The sequence below is a fragment of the Xyrauchen texanus genome, chromosome 38 (assembly GCF_025860055.1).
Source record: "Xyrauchen texanus isolate HMW12.3.18 chromosome 38, RBS_HiC_50CHRs, whole genome shotgun sequence".
NCBI lineage: Eukaryota > Metazoa > Chordata > Actinopteri > Cypriniformes > Catostomidae > Xyrauchen > Xyrauchen texanus.
In genome coordinates this window covers 24,840,704-24,858,486 of record NC_068313.1, presented here as the reverse complement: position 1 = coordinate 24,858,486, position 17,783 = coordinate 24,840,704, and the positions used below count along the sequence as shown (strand labels likewise).

Sequence of the window (17,783 nt, the reverse complement as noted above, 5' to 3'; positions counted from 1 at the left end):
TGATCAAAGATCATATTTAAAATCAGCAGTAAAATCTTTTTTCTACATCTATTGGCCGTTCCAGTTTCTCTCATTGAAGATTCAAGAAAGTTGTTTTCAGAAGTTCCTTTGAAACCTGAAAAAATTAAGTCAACAGCTTTGATACTTGTTCTGAGCTGGTGAGATGGGGGATGGGGCTGCTTAAGGCACATGGACGAAGCTGTTAAGATTGTAACAGGGTGTGCAAGAAACAGGGAGCTTTTTGTGTGAGGGTTTTGTTTTTATACGTGATCAGTAAATAAACTGGTGTAGTGGTCTAAAGCACATATCTGTTAATCAGAAGGTCGCTGGTTCGATCTCCACAGCCACCACCATTGTGTCCTTGAGCAAGGCACTTAACTCCAGGTTGCTCCTGTAATAAGGGCTCTGTAAGTCGCTTTGGATAAAAGCGTCTGCCAAATGCATAAATGTAAATGTAATAAATGTAATGAAGGAGGACCTGCCCTGAGTTAATAACGTGAACATACAGACCAGTTTCCAGGACTGCTCCAGTTGAGTCACAGACTGACCCCAAATTAATGTTTATCCTATAACTAGATTTTTTACATTTTCTTAAGAGTTTTGTCCAAGGAGGCCTGGGTAGCTCAGGTGGTAAAAACGCTGGTTTGTTAGTTTGAATCCCTGGCTGTGCTGAGTGACTCCAGCTGGGTCTCCTAAGCAACCAAATTGGCCCAGTTGCTAGGGAGGGTAGAGTCACATGGGGCAACCTCCTCGAGATCACTATAATGTGGTTCGCTCTCTGTGGGGCGAGGTTACCCTCATCGCGATCGCTATAATGTGGGTCGCTCTCGGTGGGGTGTGTCATGAGTTGTGCTTGGATGCTGCGGTGGATGGCATGAAGCCTCCACACACGCTATATCTCAATGGTATCGTGCTCAACAAGCCACAAGATAAGATGCACGGATTGACAGTCTCAGACGCAGAGGCAGCTGAGATTCATCATCCCCCACCCGGATTGAGGTGAGTCACTAAGCCACCATGAGGATATAGAGCACATTGGGATTTGGGCATTCCAAATTGGGAGAAAAAAAAAAGAGTTTTGCCCATGCAGACCATGATAACAGGTGGTTGTGGGTACCCGTAAGGGTTTTGCTATGCAGATGGTGTTCTGAGTGGTTTTTAACGTGTTGCTATGCAGTTGCAAGGGTGTTCTAGGTGGTTGCTATGGTATTGTTACGTTTTTTTCTAGAGTTTCCTAGGTTACTAAGTGGTCACTTACTTGCCCAAGTAAAAGGAACCCACCACCAAGTTTCTATTATATTCTGAGGCCGGATTCACCAAAATCATCTTAAGAAAAAATTAAAATAAGAATGAATAAATAGGAATAAATGAGAAGTTCATAGAAAGATCAAACTATAAATGTTGCCGGTTTAAAAATAAATAAATAAACAGAACATTCTTCAGAAATATTTTTAGGAATACAAAATATTGTTAACTTTGTTAAGTTATAAAAATAAAAAAGGAGATTGTAGTTAAAAAGAAATGTATTCTTAAGAATGTTTCATGAATGGCTTGGTTCCCTCCTTTAATTAATGCAAGTTTAAGGATTTTTATTACCCACCTAATATATAGACAACCCTAACCCTAAGAATTGCTTGGTTGCAGAAGGCAGTTTTCTATTGAATCCAAATATTCACAAATATCCCCGTGTCTCTTAAAATAAGAAAGGAGCTCAGAAAGGCACTCTGTTTCAGAACCCATTGTTCCACTAGATCTAATCAGCCACAGCAACAGAAAAAGCCAGGTTTCCCATTTGCTCTGAGATATGGAGAAGTGAGAGCAGAATGGAAAGACAATTCAATATGAGACTGATGATGCACAGAAACGTTATGAACTGAGACTGTCAGATGTGCTGAGCTGAAACATTTAGCCAGACAAGCATGTTCTTGGATGATGTTTCCTCATGCCTGCTGATTACAGAGAACCAGCCAGTTGATAATGGAAAGTTGAAAGCTGAGTCCAGGGGAAATAAGTAGGACAAGAGGTGAGGAAATGGTGCTCTAATCTCATATTTGCACCAAGCAAACTCTTGAGCCACATTTACATCCTCCCACCATCAGAAATGTGAGGCCCAGTGTCTACAAACTAGAAAACAGACTATGAACGAGATGCTGACAACAGCTGAAATGAGAGAGGGGTGGGGTGGGGGGGTTGTGCACAGGGTTGCTGGAGCACTTGAGTTTACCTTTATAACTAAATCCAAAGCAGGATAGATCTGAGAAGGGGACACATTATAACCCTTATCAGTTTAGTTCATGAATATTAATATAATATTATTTAATATTAATATGGGCTACATTTTTGTTTTACTTTGGCCAAGTAAATTTCAACTATAATATTATAATGATTGTTCCAAGGAGAAGAGGATCATGTTGCTGTGTTTGGAAATGGTTTGGGATTTGGGCTTCACACATGAACCACGAAGTCTCAAACAGCAAAAAAGTGAAGAACATCTGAAGAACAGCTTGTAGTGATACTCTATTACATCTATAGTCATCTATTGCATAACTCTAAGCAAATTTGATGTATGGTTTTGCTTAGTGCCAAATATGTCCTATGGAAATTTCCATGGACCCGTATGGATATCATACCGACAAAAAACATGTGCCTACTTCATACATGACCAGTTATCAATGTATCTGCATGACTGATTTAAGCATGTCAGTCCATAATTATGTTATTTATGGATAATAGATACAGGTTGCATTAATAAATAGATTTAAACTCTTGCTAAACAAGCTTGTAATTGCTGTTTGTTATCGTTAATGGCAAAACAAGGCAAGAGGGCTTCCAAATAAGGTGCACTAACCCTCCACTAGGCTTGTGATGGATGCCAGACATTGTGTAATGTTTATTATTTTACACAAACCAATGCAACAGCTAATCGGTGAAGTGATTGTAACATCTAACAACTGTGACACTTTTTAAGGTAAAGAGTGCAGCTTCTATTGTGAAAGAAGTGCTGGTTTGATTACGGCAAATCAAAAGTCAAAGTGTCGAGAGGGAACTGCATTCCAGGATTCATTCAGAGCATGTTTAATCATGATTTAATTTAGATTCGAGCTGCCAAACATCTCACTTTTAAAAGCTGGGTCCTATATGAACAAAGTGAAAATAAAATTGTATTAGTTGTATGAGCAACTGGGAGCAATTTTATTACCTAAGTTTAATCAAATGCTGCCTACAGTATATAAGACTTTCTTTGATGTTCTCAAGAAATTATTTGCAGTGTGCAATATGGCTGCAGTATATAGTGCATTTATTTCCTTTATAGAGATTCAAAAACCAACCTGTGTACCCATTTGTCTCCCTCTTTACCTGGCTCTCTGCAGAGGAAAGAGTAAAAGCCCTCTGATTTCAGCATAATCAGCAGTGAGCCCCATCCGAGCAGCACGGCAGAGAACAGCAGGCTTTCAATCACTGCAGTTATTGCCATCCACCAGCGCCTGGAGAAAGCTGTGGCCAGTGAGGGAGCCATGGCTGAAGGAGATGATACAGTTGCTATTGGGAATACAGAGGAAATCCCCTTAAACTTTGGTCAGTCCTGAAAATATGTCCATAGAGAAGAGAATGGAGGGGGACGTCTGGTATTTAACATTGAACAATAAAATAATAGTATTACATTATGAATACACTATTACATATACACACATTCATGCATATACAATATTGCATTTTATATATTAGATTTTTTTTTTTTATAATGCCAGTCATTACACACAACATATAAAAGTAGAACGTTTATTTGTCGACAGTTTTTTTATATCCACAACTCTTGCCCAACATCATTTTAATCCAGTTCCTTTGTCTCACTAAGCTACAAAACAGCTCAACAGAAAACAGCTGAGTTCCAAATCAGCATGTTGTTGACTGAAGCCCCGCCCATTTATCCACCACTAACCCCGCCTCAATATAGTCCAATTGGCTGTGGAACGTTTTCGTCTCCCCTCATTGGGTGCCCGAAAATAACAGATTCAGAGCGCAGCTCCACGTGAGACCAAGATCCAGCCGGTTCGAACCAGTGCGGCGCGAGCCAATCGCTTTGTGCTATGATAGCTTTGTGTACAATCTTTCTCACCACAGACATGAGAAGTGAAATTATGTCACAAAATTCGATTAGATTATGTTCGTTACACATAAACGTCATATATTATAAATTATGCATATAGAAATATTAAAAATATATGGTTTAATACATCATATTTAATGCAGTAGGTCACAAGCGCTTCATAAAATATTTTAATCATTGTGAAAATGTTGTTCTGGTTTTACTCGTTGAACGAACTGTCCTGATTTACACACGCTTGCCTAATGTTAATAATCCTGTATCCTGCGGAAAACGAGCTGCCCTAAAACTGGTCTAAACTGGACATGCATCATCAGTGCCTCCGCATGTGTGTGTATGTGTGTGTGTATATGTATGCCCCTCTACCCATTGCTCCTTCCTCATGCACAGAGCTCAGCTGTTCACAAGGAAGCTGAATAACAGACGCGTTTAATGCACTTCTGGTTATACGCTCCTCACTATTGTTTCTGCATTAGGCTATAACTGCTCGCAGTGAAAATGCGCTCATAGTAAATAATGCCTTATATAAAGAGAGCTGAAGTACACGCAGTTCTTTCCCACCATGCATCACATAATACTGCCAAAACACACATTCTGGTGCCAGTTGTTAAGTAGCTCTGTTCACGGTACAGACACGGAACAAAGTTGTGCATAAAGCACATACTCAGCATAATTTATTCATTTCAACAAAATCTCAGTTCATATCTGCAAAAGCATGCACTGAAATGATTAAATACAGTTAATTAGAATGCTGATTGAATATATGTAATTTTTGGGTACAAAATTAAACCAACAGCACAATCATTATATATATATACACACACTCACATGTCAAATTGCTAAAAAAAAAAATGTCTTGCATTTAGTTATAAGAGATCAACAACTATAACACGTAAACTTACAGCAAAGCATCCTTATAATGAGTCATACTACTTACAGCACCAGAGACCTTCAACGAATCTTCACTTCGGCTCTCTCGAAATACAACAATGTATTAAACACCTTCTGATGCCAAATACCCTCTTTGCTTTGTATGTTCATCAATGTAGTTTCCAACATCTCTTATTGCCGATTTTATATTTGCACCTCTTTGGTTCGCACAAACAAGCAAACTTCCCCATTGGCTGCCTTCTGAGCTAGAGATGAGAATAGCCAATCAGAGGGCTGCTCGGAAAATGTATATACATCATTTTACATGATATTTTCCTCCAGTGCAAAGACAACTCACTTGCAGAACAGAGGTTTGAAACCTCATTGTCAGTTTACCGGGTCTTATGCTGTTATGGGTCATGCTACTAATACCATTTTACCATTTCATTCCTTTCCTGACTTATTCGAAACAAAGGAAACTCATCTACTTCATGATTTCAACATCTCTGATAGTAATGGTCAAGCTGAGAAACACCATTGGCACTAATGCAAAAACACAGACAGACTGGTGTACTAAACGTGTAACATATGGTAAATGTAAGTGCCTAGAATGTCTTATATCATATGATTGTATTAATGTGGGATAAAAACAATAAGTAATTTGGTGTCTGAGTATCACTTTAACACTGTTTCCAAGCTTCTGAAGTCAACTGTAACTATTAGTTAATCAATGGTCATTCGAAATAGAAACAATAAAATAGCTCATATAAAAGGTAAAAGCCTATTATTTAATAAAAAGTGATCAAATGGACAAAGCGCTTTGTTCAGTTGTTTCTCGTCTACTCGTTACAAATCACTCAACTAAACCGAGGAACCGTGTCACAAAACATCACGTCGGCATCTGGTGGTTTATATGAGTAACTGCAACTCAATTACACCGAGGGAAGTAGCCTACTATATGGGGGTTTATTGTGATCAAATATTCCCCAGTTGCCTAGTGAAATGTGGTATGCTTTTCAGCACCTTTTACGTCATGCTTTCCATCCACTGTTCACATAATAGGGTGTATGATGCTTCATTATTGAGCTATTTTTTGCAGCAATACAAAGTAGGCTACATACTAAATATACACTATGTAAGCAATGAAAAACATTCTAGTGAAACATGGCAGAATGACAGACACATGCGAGAATAAACATGTGCAGTAGGCTCTTCACATCAAGGCAGTAGGTGTGGAATCAGACACCTGCAGCAATGCAACTTACTGTAGCAGAAATGACATATCACAGACTCCATTGCATAACGTAATGGAATCTGGAGAATACATTAAATCCAAGGGCATAGATTCCCCCAGTATTTATACCATGATCAATGGGAACATGGGTAAATGCTTCACAATTCACTTAAATTAGTTTACTGAACACTCGTTTGTACATTACATTTTAGTTTAAACGACTGCTTAATAACACACATACTCTGCATTGTTGGTATTATTAAAATTTAAAAAAATTATACATGATAAAAAAATTGCATGAGCATTTTGTTACTAAAACTTTAAGCTTTCTGCAAATACAGTATCACTGCAATTACTTCTTACTCTTGTGCTACATTTTGACATGTATATGAAGTTATACATTTAAGATGGACGTATGTTTTGAACACTATTCTTATAGTACTATTGGCGTACAAATCAACAACATAATTAATATAGGAAGGCTGTGTTCATAATGAAATGTTTTCTTTTGTTTAAACAGTTACAACACTTATTGTGATTTTAGTGAGGTTAATCACTGATATTATAGTGATTTAGTTGATTACCTTGTCAGCTTAAAAAGCATTGACTAACCAAAGTGCAACATATGACCCTCTCTGTTTTTTGTGTATGTTACACGTACATTTTTAGTTCTGTATAAGAAGCATGTAAAGTCTAGATGCAAAGTGGAGCCCTGAGCTCTGCCTGTAAAGAGCCCACAAAAATGGGCAATAAACCATAGCAGAGATTGATTGTGGCACTATAACCAGAAAACTGGAAAGAAACACTAGAGCAGAATAGATAAAGAATGCAAGTTAAAAAAAGAAAAAAAAAACATTACATAAGCTTCAGTCAAAACCTTTAACAGATTTGCTAATGAAAAGAAAGCAATTCATCTTTCATAAAATAAATTCTAGCAATCCAGTCTTTTGGGGAAGTGGTCTAAATAGTCTAAAAGGTAGGCCTATAAAGTGCCTGAATTATTGTAGACAGTTCTTAGTACATTAATGTTGATAAATTCCAGTGGTATGAATGCAATGTACCATACAAAAACGTAGCGAATTCTCCATTAAATTCCAGTAGAGGGCAGTAGTATCCTGAGTGATTCTGTCAAACCTGGAGATTCTGGCTAAGTTCGGACATGCCATATAAATAAGGCACAAATAGTAAAAGTAGTATGGTAGTATACCATTCCGAACTCAGCTTCTGATTGCGTCCATTAAACATATGCATTCCAAGTAATATATCAGGACCAATGAGCAACTGTATTAGTCATGTGTATGAGTGACTGCTGTACCAGGCAACCGATGAATTGCAAGAAAAGCATGATCCTTAATATTCCTCCCTGGTATGTTGATTGTGGATCAGTCACAAACTTTAATGTCAAGATTAGGTCTGCTCTTTGAAAATTCTCTCAGCTTCTTGACACCCTCTTTGGAAAACTTGTTGTCAAACATCCTGTGATGAATAAAGACAACAAATGGCACACAATCACTACTCTATACAATCATGTATAGATTAACTCAAATAAATTAGATATAAATGAATCATACCACAGGTATTTTAATGTAGTGTTCTCCTTTAGGGCCACCATGAGGAGTTCAGCTCCTTTGTCTGTTACATGGTTGTCACGAAGTCTATAGAATGCACAATGATAAAACACACAGAATGGCATAAAAACATTGCTAGCATCAGTGATTAATGAGAACCAATAGGAAATGTAATATATGGTTCTCTGGAATACTTGATTCTTATTGGTCAATAGCTGCAGTCAAATATTTTGTATAAAGACCCCCTGTATAATTGACCATTGTCTCTGGCGACCAATGTCCTACACAGCTACGCTAGTATCACTTCTCTCAGAAAACTTTGTGGTCTCTTTGTTTCTCATATAATACAATAAATTAAAACTCGAATTACTGTTTTTATATGCAGTATAATTAGCCTGATCACCATGTCAGGGTTAATTTTGCGATATGGCCAGCTGTTAATTTTCCCTACTCAAACATCAGAGACATTAAAGCATAAGATAAGTCTCCTTCACCTGATATCTGTCAAAGTGCAATTTGTCCTCAACAATTCTGCAAGAAAGCCAGCTCCAACATCTCCAATTTTATTGATGGCCATTCTACTGAGACAATGACATTGTAGGTTACAGAAAACAACATGACATGACCATTTATTTGTGTACATACTGTTTTACATCTGTTTTCTCATTGGTTACCTGAGGTCAGTCACAGTACGATTTTCTTTTAGTGCTTCTGCAAGAATCTTCAGGCCTTCACAGCCAAGCCCTGTCGCGACCACCCTGTGTTAAACATTGTATATAGTTAAAAGTTCACACTTTCAGCATGATTTTTCTTTGGAACGTTTCTTTTAGGAATTTGTTATAACAACTTACCACAGCCTCTGAATGCAACAATCTGGATTTCGCAAAGCAAGGGATAGCACAGCCGACCCCTCTGGGCCAAGAGGATTCTGTTGCACACTTTAAACAAACGGCAACACAGTTAATATTGCAAAGCACAATTATTCAAAAGGATAGTTCACCCAAAATTAAAATTCTACTATTATTTACTTCTCATGTGGTTCAAAACTCTTATGACTTTCTTTCTTCTGGAGGAGATATTAGGCAGAATGTTAGCTTCAGTTACCATTCACTTTCATTAAATGGAAGACCAAAAAATTGCAATGAAAGTGAATGGTAACTAAGGCAAACATTCTGCCAGTGGCAACTGCTTAGACTACAGAAGAAGCACAGCTTCCCTTAAAATGTCATTAAAATTGTGCAACAACATGTATATCAAATTGCATATTATCTCTCTATAATTTAGACTATTGTTACAGTTCAATATTTTAAGTAACTAAACTGCAATAGCATACAACAGTTTCATGATGTTTATTCTGTTGATGTTATTTGCACGATTATGTCCATTGCAGTTAGCGGACACACGGCCCATAGAGCCCCACTGAAGCCGTCTAAGGCAGATACGCATCCCGTTGAGTTCAATGGAGCAAAATATCGATGTTCATTAGACAAGAGGCTCTAAACAAATCATTTTGGGTCCTGCCTGGTTGCCGTGCGTCTCAAAAAATTGATGGGAGTTTCATGAGGGCCATTTGAATAAGATAAATTATCAGATTTTTGATTGGACAGTGGGCTTATTAATCAGTGTATTTTTATCCCGCCCTGAAGACCATCTTCTCTATATGATGAATGGTCGCGCTCTCAAACGTTCTGCATTCTGCCTAACATCAGCCAAATTGGTTTGAACTACATGAGGGTGAGCAAATGATGACAGAATTTTCATTGTGGGTTGACTGTCCCTTTAAGACTGCCATGGCAGATTGTCCCTTTAAGAGTGCCATAGCAGATTTTGACCAATTATATCTTATGTTTACGGTACCTGAGTGTTGAAAAGAGAGGAAGAACTGGTAAGAGCCTGCGGAGCCCATCAGCATTGAGTCCTTGTGCATCCAGTTTTAGAAACTGCAGGTCTGGGCTCAGCTGTAACAGGAAAGCCAGCTCGCTCCACTCTCTGCTCACAGAGCCACACTGATTTGAAGCCTGCTGTGAAAGGAGTTTCATCCAGCCCTGTAGCCGTTGTGACAAACCAGGGTCTTGGACCTCGTAAAGACAGTGACACACGTTGACCTGCCTTTCTGGGCTGAGGGTGGAGCTCTGGAGCTGGGAGTGTAACAGATGGAGAAGGAAAGGAGGAGTTGGACCTGGAGAGGGTGTGCATAAGAGAAGATGTGTCCGGGGTCCATCAGGGAAAAATCCATTTAAGATTAGGCGTGTTCTAGGGACCAACAGACCGCATACAAACCTGTGTATGAGTGTACACTACAGGTGAGTTATGAAATGAGAAAACACAAAACCTTAATTTATTGATAGAATAAACATTAAAGAAATGTTCTGGGTTTAAATAAAGTTAAAGGAATGTTCTGGGTTAAGGTCAATCGTCAGCATTTGTGGCACAATTTCAATTACCACAAAAATGAATGTTTCTGTAAAACAAAAGCAAAAATCGAGGTTACAATGAGGCACTTATAATTTCAAAACCTCTTTTAAAACTCATGTGTTATTTGAACTGTAAAGTTGTATAATTTGTAATTTTTACAGTCATTTTAGGGTTTGTTGACATTACATCATCATGGTAACAAAGTTGTAAAATGGCTATAACTTCCCAAAAAAAAGTTTAGTAAGTGATTTTATCACACTACAATCATGGTTACATGCACATTGTTTATGTCTTGTGGCTATTTTAACGTTAAAAAAGGTGCCCCCATTCACATCAATTATATGTGCAACGCTGTAACTGTGATTTTTTATTTTTTATTTAAGAAAAGTAGGGACAAGTCAAAATGTATTTTTAAGCTCAATCAACACATAATAATGTTAATTTGTAAATCTTATATATATATATAAAAGGAGCATAAAATTGCAGGTACATTAAGACACTTACAATGGAAGTGTAAGGGGCCAATTCTTTAAACATTAATAAGTCCACCAACATTAAAAAACACATAGTTTCAAAAGTATAGTCCCGAGATATAAAAAATTATACATGCAAATATGACTTAAGTGTGATAAAATCGCTTCCTATCATTGTCTGTGTATTCAAGTTATATTAATAAATTCAACTTTGTTGCCGTGATGCCATAACGTTGGTAAATGCTATAAGCGATTTTTTCCACACTAAAATCATTTGTAACATATTTTATCACACCAAAATCATCTTGGCATGTATAAAGTTTATGTCTTGAGGCTATACTTTTAAAACAGTGTGTATTCAATTTTTTATGGACTGGCCCCATTCAGTTCCATTGCAAGTACCTAATTTTTTACTTTTTTATTTGAATAAACGAGGTATGAGTTGAAAATACTGTATTTTCTTTGGTAATCAACATTATGCTACATTTGCTGTGGATAGAGATTAAAAAGCACCTATTATAGTTTTTTAACGTGCCTGATTTTGTTTTAATGGTCTCATACAATTCATTTACATACATCCAAGTTCAAAAAACACTTTAATTTGCTCATAATTTAAATTGTAGCATTACCTTTTTTCAAAAACGTTAAAAACGACTCGTTCAATTAACCGTTCTAAAGGATTCATTCTAAAATCCTCCTTTCAGAGAGCCAACTCTGTTCTGATTGGTCAGATGTCCCAGCCTGTTGTGATTGGTCTACCGCTTTGTGTAGTGTTTGAGGGCGGGTCAAAGCTGTTCGCGAGTAGCCAATGAACACCAGAGGCGGGTTTTTTGATACAAAATTCCGCAGGTTAGTACAGAAAGTAACGTTCACACTGCCAGCGACACGCAGTGACAAAACAACCTCATACCATTCATTTTCAAAGAGAGTGGGCGACTTCTGGCAAAACGAGTGACTGCGACCGTTGGCAAACGGATGTGGGCGTGTCCAGCGATGCAACAAAGTTGAGAAATCAGAATCAGAATCAGAATCAGAATCAGAATCAGAATCAGCTTTATTGCCAAGTATGCTTACACATACAAGGAATTTGTCTAGGTGACAGGAGCTTCCAGTCAACAACAATACAAACAATACCAAAAAAAAAAACAGCAGCAAGGCATAGGTAATTAAAAACAAAAAAGAACACAAAATAAATAATTATACATATACGTACATAAACTCACCTTCATACATACCCACATACACACACGTAGTGCAAATCTAATACAATCTGTATATAAAGAACAAAAAACAGTATATTATGTACAGAGCAATGTAAGTAATGGCAGAAGTGGATAAGTTGGATAATATAATTTAAATTAAAATTAAACTGTGTATTGCACATAATTATTGCTCAATGGGGGTAATTTAACTGTTCATTAGATGGATGGCCTGAGGGAAAAAACTGTTCCTGTGTCTGACGGTTCTGGTGCTCAGTGCTCTGAAGCGCCGGCCAGAAGGCAACAGTTCAAAAAGGTAGTGGGCAGGGTGAGTGGGGTCCAGAGTGATTTTACCAGCCTTTTCCTCACTCTGGAAGTGTATAGTTCTTGAAGGGAGGGCAGGGGGCAACCAATAATCCTCTCAGCAGACCGAACTGTCCTTTGTAGTCTTCTGATGTCTAATTTCGTGGCTGCACCAAACCAGACAGTTATTGAAGTGCAGAGGACAGACTCAATGACCGCTGAGTAGAACTGTTTCAGCAGCACTGGTGGCAGGTTGAATTTCCTCAGTTGGCGAAGGAAGTACAACCTCTGCTGGGCCTTTTCACAATGGAGTCGATGTGTATCTCCCACTTCAGGTCCTGTGAGATGGTAGTGCCCAGGAACCTGAATGACTCCACTGCTGACACAGTGCTGTTTAGAATGGTGAGGGGGGACAATGTTGGGGTGTTCCTCCTAAAGTCCACAATCATCTCCACTGTTTTGAGCGTGTTCAGCTCCAGGTTGTTTTGACTGCACCAGACAGCCAGCCGTTCAACCTCCTTTCTATCACGCAGACTCATCATCATCTCGGATGAGGCCGATGACAGTGGTGTCGTCTGCAAACTTCAGGAGCTTGACAGAGTGGTCCTTGGTGGTGCAGTCATTGGTGTACAGGGAGAAGAGTAGTGGGGAGAGCACACATCCCTGGGGGGCACCAGTGCTGATGGTACAGGTGGTGGAAGTGAATTTTCCCTGCCTCACAAGCTGCTGCCTGTCCGTCAGAAAGCTGGTAATCCACTGACAGGTAGAGGTGGGAACAGGGAGTTGGTTTAACTTAGTCCGGAGTATATCTGGTATGATTGTGTTGAAAGCCGTTATAGAAATGTTTAACTTTATGCAAATGAAGAGCGACTTTTGGGAGGGACAGCCTATATGAGGGAATATGGTAGAGCTCACGTGATCCTAATATTTTAATAATAATATGAATTGTAAAGAAACAATGCTATTTAGCCTCTCCATACACACCACTAGCGACATAACCGCCAACCACTGGCGACATGCAGCGACAAAGTCGCTGGCAGTGTGAACAAAGCTTTAAGTCTGTGTCTCGTTTCGAGGGCTGCGTGCTAGTTAGGACGCGTCCTTTGAAGGCTGTAGTATACCGAGCGTCCTCCTTTAATATGAAGGCATTTCAACGCCATTAATCCACACGTTATTGACGCTCGCACGCGTGATAGATTAAAGCCACGTGAGGAAAAAGGGAGAACTCGCGCATGCGTTTTAAATCCTCGTGCACATTATTGACACTTGTGTGCACAGTAGTTCATTGCCTCATGAGGAAACGGGAAGATCCTGATCAATTTATAATAGGTGCACTTTCAAATTATGAATCATATTTATCCAACTAAATAATTTTTTTAGATTAAGATTTAATGTTGGGGACTCAAATCTGTGTCAAATATACAAGTCAGAGACAGAAATAGCTGAAGAATAGTTTTTTCAATGTAATTTGGTGTATTCATTCTGGAAGGATGCATTTAGCTGAATGCAACAAAAAAAATACCTGCGAGACTGATAATTTCATGGGAAATTGTTAAATTTGGTTTATTAATTAAGGATAAACATGATACATTATTAATAATGTATTGCTTATGTTTAAATTTTACATACGCAAATGAAACATTTTCTAAATTCCTCCAAGATTACTTGCTTTTAAAAAGGAATCTCATTGAGTGGGATGAAAAGTCCCAAAGCAAAATATTTGTTTTCTTTGTTGAAGGATTGGTTTTGTAATGTAAAAATCTCCTACTCCCCTACTTTATTTTTACTTTCTGTTTATTTTACTTATTTTTTTAAATGTATTGGATACACCTCATGCATCCTCCTGTGAAAGAAGGTCGAACTCGAAGTGTCCTACTCGCTTTTCTGAAATGAGACAGCCTCGATTACGTATGCAGCCGACAAATGCCACCTCCGGAGGACGCAGCCTTCCAAATAAGACACAGAATTACTAACTCGTACTATTATGTACTCGTTTCAGGTGTTCAGAGTCGGTTCTTTCTTTTGGGAGTCAATAACTCAATTTGTCGTGCACTTTGATTTTTGAAACTTTGCAGATTTTTTTTACATTCACAATCAGCTATATAACACACTACATGAAAGGTAATATTTGAAAGACCATAATAGGTGCTCTTTAACTTGCACTGAACCCGGAATATTCCTTTCAAAACTGACAGCAGGGAATGGGTGAATCTCATTAAAACAAGTCCAGGTTTTTACTCTATGAAAAATATTTATTATTATTATTATTTTGCATTATGACATATTATGACATTTTCATGACAATTATGAACATAACATTGTCCAAATCTCATTACTGTAATATATACATAATAATGTACATATAATTTTTTGTGTGTTTGTGTATTCTCATTGGTGATTATCATTACTGTAATATAGTTTTTTTTTACTGTATTATTTAAATCAACATAAAGGCAATACAATACTACCAAAACACTAACAAATAAATAATTCAAAGTGCACTAAGTGATTTTTTCAATATGTCGTCTTCGACACCTAGTTTTGTTGATGCAGCATCTTTATAATAATAATAAAAAAAAGCCATTGCAGAAATGATCTATTCACAGTCAGTCATGATCAATTTAATCCAGGAGTTAAAGTGTTGAATAACAAAGAGTTTAATACTGAGATTACCAGAGTAGTATTCGAGTGGTCATGTGATTCAAACATGGCTGCCCCCATGAGGGGACTCCCTCCATGTAGAACTTACATGACCACAGTCTTATGTGATCTTATGTGAGTGCTCATGATTTTATACATATGTTTGAAAATTACAATTCATTTATTTAAGAATAAAACTTTTATAATGAGGAGAAATTACTGAGTGCACATTTAGCATTTTCTGTTTCATATTAGAATAACAAGAATGGTTTGAATATGGTTAAATGTCATGAAAATAATTTCACAATGCAAAAATCTTAATAGTCCTAATTAACAGACCAATTTCTTCCTGTTTATTTTGGGGTGATATGAGACCCAGACATGTACTGTATGTACCTGCAGAACAGATCCATGTGTCCAGACTGATGTCGTTCCCCACAACGAAGAGCCTTCTTTATGCATCTTCTGAAGAGACGGTGTGGTCTGCCAAACTTATGAACAGATGACACCATATGCTTACAAACAGACAGGAAATAGCGACCCGTGGTTGATTTGAGGCCTGAAAATGGATCTGATCCTGAGATAGACTGAAAAACATAATACAGGGCAGCCAAGAACTCTTGCACACTGGTGTGGATGAAATGGTAGCCCTTTTCAAAGGTAAGGGAGGCTCGATCCTCTTTAAGAATCTCTATGAGGAATACCTGTGAGAGCTTAGAACTACCTAAATTAAAGGAGTTCAAATCAGAGCTGTCAAAGATGAACCGTCTCTCCAATAGACCTTTGAAGGCCATGGCTCCCAAGCTTTTTAGAAAAGGCTGCATTTCGCCAAGGATGTGAGGAGCATGTTGGAGCCTGGTGAGATGAGAACACTCTGTACGCCCCTGCACATGGAACAGCAAGATGGATTTGATGAAGCAACAGTAGATGTCAGTGATGGTGACTGGTTTTGAGGTCTCCTGGGACAAGTTGGTGTTTGTTAACTCCTTAGGTCCCAATGAAGTGTTTCGTCGGTTTGCTTCCTCATTGCGTAATCCTCTTTTTCCTGGCCTGGCACTTACAGTGTCAAGACAAAGACAGGAGCCACCATCATGCAAAGCAGTGGACACAATCCAGCAGAATGCCGGAATGTGGCACATAAGGAGAAGGGGTTTATGGGATGATACCGAGGCCCACACTGCAGCAGCAGTTTCAGGAGATTCACAGTTCTGCTCAAAGTATTGCTTCTGCTGAGCTACGGAGAAGCCCAGCAGACTGTAAAACTGACTGATCAGCACAGGAGGCACTTTGGAGACAGCATGAGGCCGGGAGGTGAGGAATATGGACACACCTGGAAGCAGATTCCCCTTGATCAAATTTACCACAATGGCCTGTATAGGCTGCACCCGCTCAGGATCTGAGCACTTGGGAGTATTTTCGAAATTAAGATGGTAACAGAATTCATCAAGTCCGTCTAAAATGAGTAAAAACACTGCTGGGGTTGAGGTGAGTAAATCTACCAGAATGGGTTTCAAGTGGCTGTAGTGATCAGTCAACAGCTCCTGCAAGCTTTGCTCCTGAGTTATAAGGTTTAACTCACGAAATGACAGAGATAGGATAATCTTGGTCGAGTTGCTTTCGGCAGCCCACTCTTGCACCAGCCGTCTCACAAGCGTGGTTTTCCCACTCCCAGCAATTCCGGACAGCATATTCACCCCACTCGCTATGTTAGACAGCAGATTCTCATACACGTCCCTGAAAACACAGCTCTCATCTTGTCTACCAACCTCATCCCCCCTTGTCCTGAAAGCATCACCCACTCCTGAGGCCTCATGCCGGCACTGCAAGGGTGATGCATAGCCAGTCTGTCTTGAGAATGTAATATCCGTCAAGCATCCTATCTTAGTCTGCTCTGAATTCAGACCTCTGATGTTTAGATAGTCCACCGCACAGTGCTGTCTAGCCAGGATGTCTTTGTGCTTTTTCAGGTGGTCTTGCTTCCTGGTCTGTCCTGGTTTTGTTGCTGAGGCTGATTCTTCCTGAACGCTTGGTAGTAAGTAGAGGAAAGCCCTGCATGATTCTTCACCTCTTCCATTGAGCACATCCAGAAGAACTCGCATGCACTCTCTCTCACCTTTGAGAGCTGAACCCCTAATGAGGCTGAGGTCTTCCTCGGTCACGGCACCCACGTTGAACAGCAAGTCAAGAAGGCGCGTCAAGTGTTCGCTGTGGTTGTCCACGAGCTCCAACCGCCGCTGCTGAATTTCTGCGCTACATGGCCCTACAGACATCACTGCGAATAAGCTGATAACTTACTTTACAACGCTTCTTCTTTATCTGATAAGTTATCCGGGTTTAATCAAGGACCGGAATAGTCGTTCCATAAATAATAAGGTAATAGTAATAAACTAACTTACAGATTCACACCCATCATTCTCAGCGGACGAACGAATTAGCGCTGATTTTTTATCTCAACAATGTAAACGCCTGCGCCGCAGCTCGCGCAGAACTCCGTGTCAAGTTAAAAGAAACGTGTCTCGAGACACCGGAGTTCTGTTATATTCGTTGCGCTGCATCTAGCTTTCTTAGAACGCGTTTGTGGAGTCTCAATTGATACTAGTTGTTACCAACGAATGTGAAACTACCCTTTGCTATAGTACGCCTACTCTATCATAAACATAATGGATATCTTAAATATCACATATTGAGTATGTTTACAAACTATAGTACATAAATATACCATTAAACCAACACAAAGTGTGTTTAAAAACACGACGACAACCGATATTCTATGCGTTCATTGCGTTATCTTCTAAGTCACCTGATTGTTGGGCAATAGTAAAATTTAAGAAGTAGCCTATCTCCGCCCAGTTCTCACTAGTCTCTGAATTTCCTTCTTTAAAGTAATGAATAGAGTGAAACAAACAGAAACCAAAAGAGATTACAATAAAGCCCGCATACTCATTTTCTTACATCTGCATTATTTCAGCTCTAACA

General features: G+C 38.8%; 2 protein-coding genes across 4 annotated transcripts in view; both read right to left on the bottom strand.

Annotated features, from left to right (window-relative positions):
• Nucleotides 1-5,212, bottom strand: part of LOC127631833 (large neutral amino acids transporter small subunit 4-like) — a 31,860-nt gene extending 26,648 nt beyond the window's left edge. For 2 of the 3 annotated variants that reach the window (XM_052110201.1, XM_052110203.1), the window contains exons 1-2: nt 5,043-5,212; nt 3,358-3,540 (exon numbers count right to left, since the gene is read on the bottom strand). In XM_052110201.1, the coding sequence (XP_051966161.1) occupies nt 3,358-3,517 (160 nt within the window). In that variant the 5' untranslated portion in view covers nt 3,518-3,540; nt 5,043-5,212. Of the gene's footprint in view, nt 1-3,357; nt 3,584-5,042 lie in introns of all 3 variants that reach the window. The other variant, XM_052110202.1, reaches the window with a different exon arrangement.
• Nucleotides 5,213-6,188: 976 nt separating this feature from the next.
• On the bottom strand, nt 6,189-17,571 carry LOC127631865 (NLR family CARD domain-containing protein 3-like). The gene is made up of 7 exons (XM_052110245.1): nt 15,204-17,571; nt 9,635-10,057; nt 8,629-8,715; nt 8,452-8,535; nt 8,272-8,355; nt 7,781-7,864; nt 6,189-7,685 (listed from the first exon to the last, which is right to left on the bottom strand). Exons 1-7 carry the CDS (start codon nt 17,075-17,077, stop codon nt 7,592-7,594), a joined length of 2,730 nt encoding a protein of 909 aa, XP_051966205.1. The 5' UTR covers nt 17,078-17,571; the 3' UTR covers nt 6,189-7,591.
• Between the last annotated feature and the right edge of the window lie 212 nt (nt 17,572-17,783).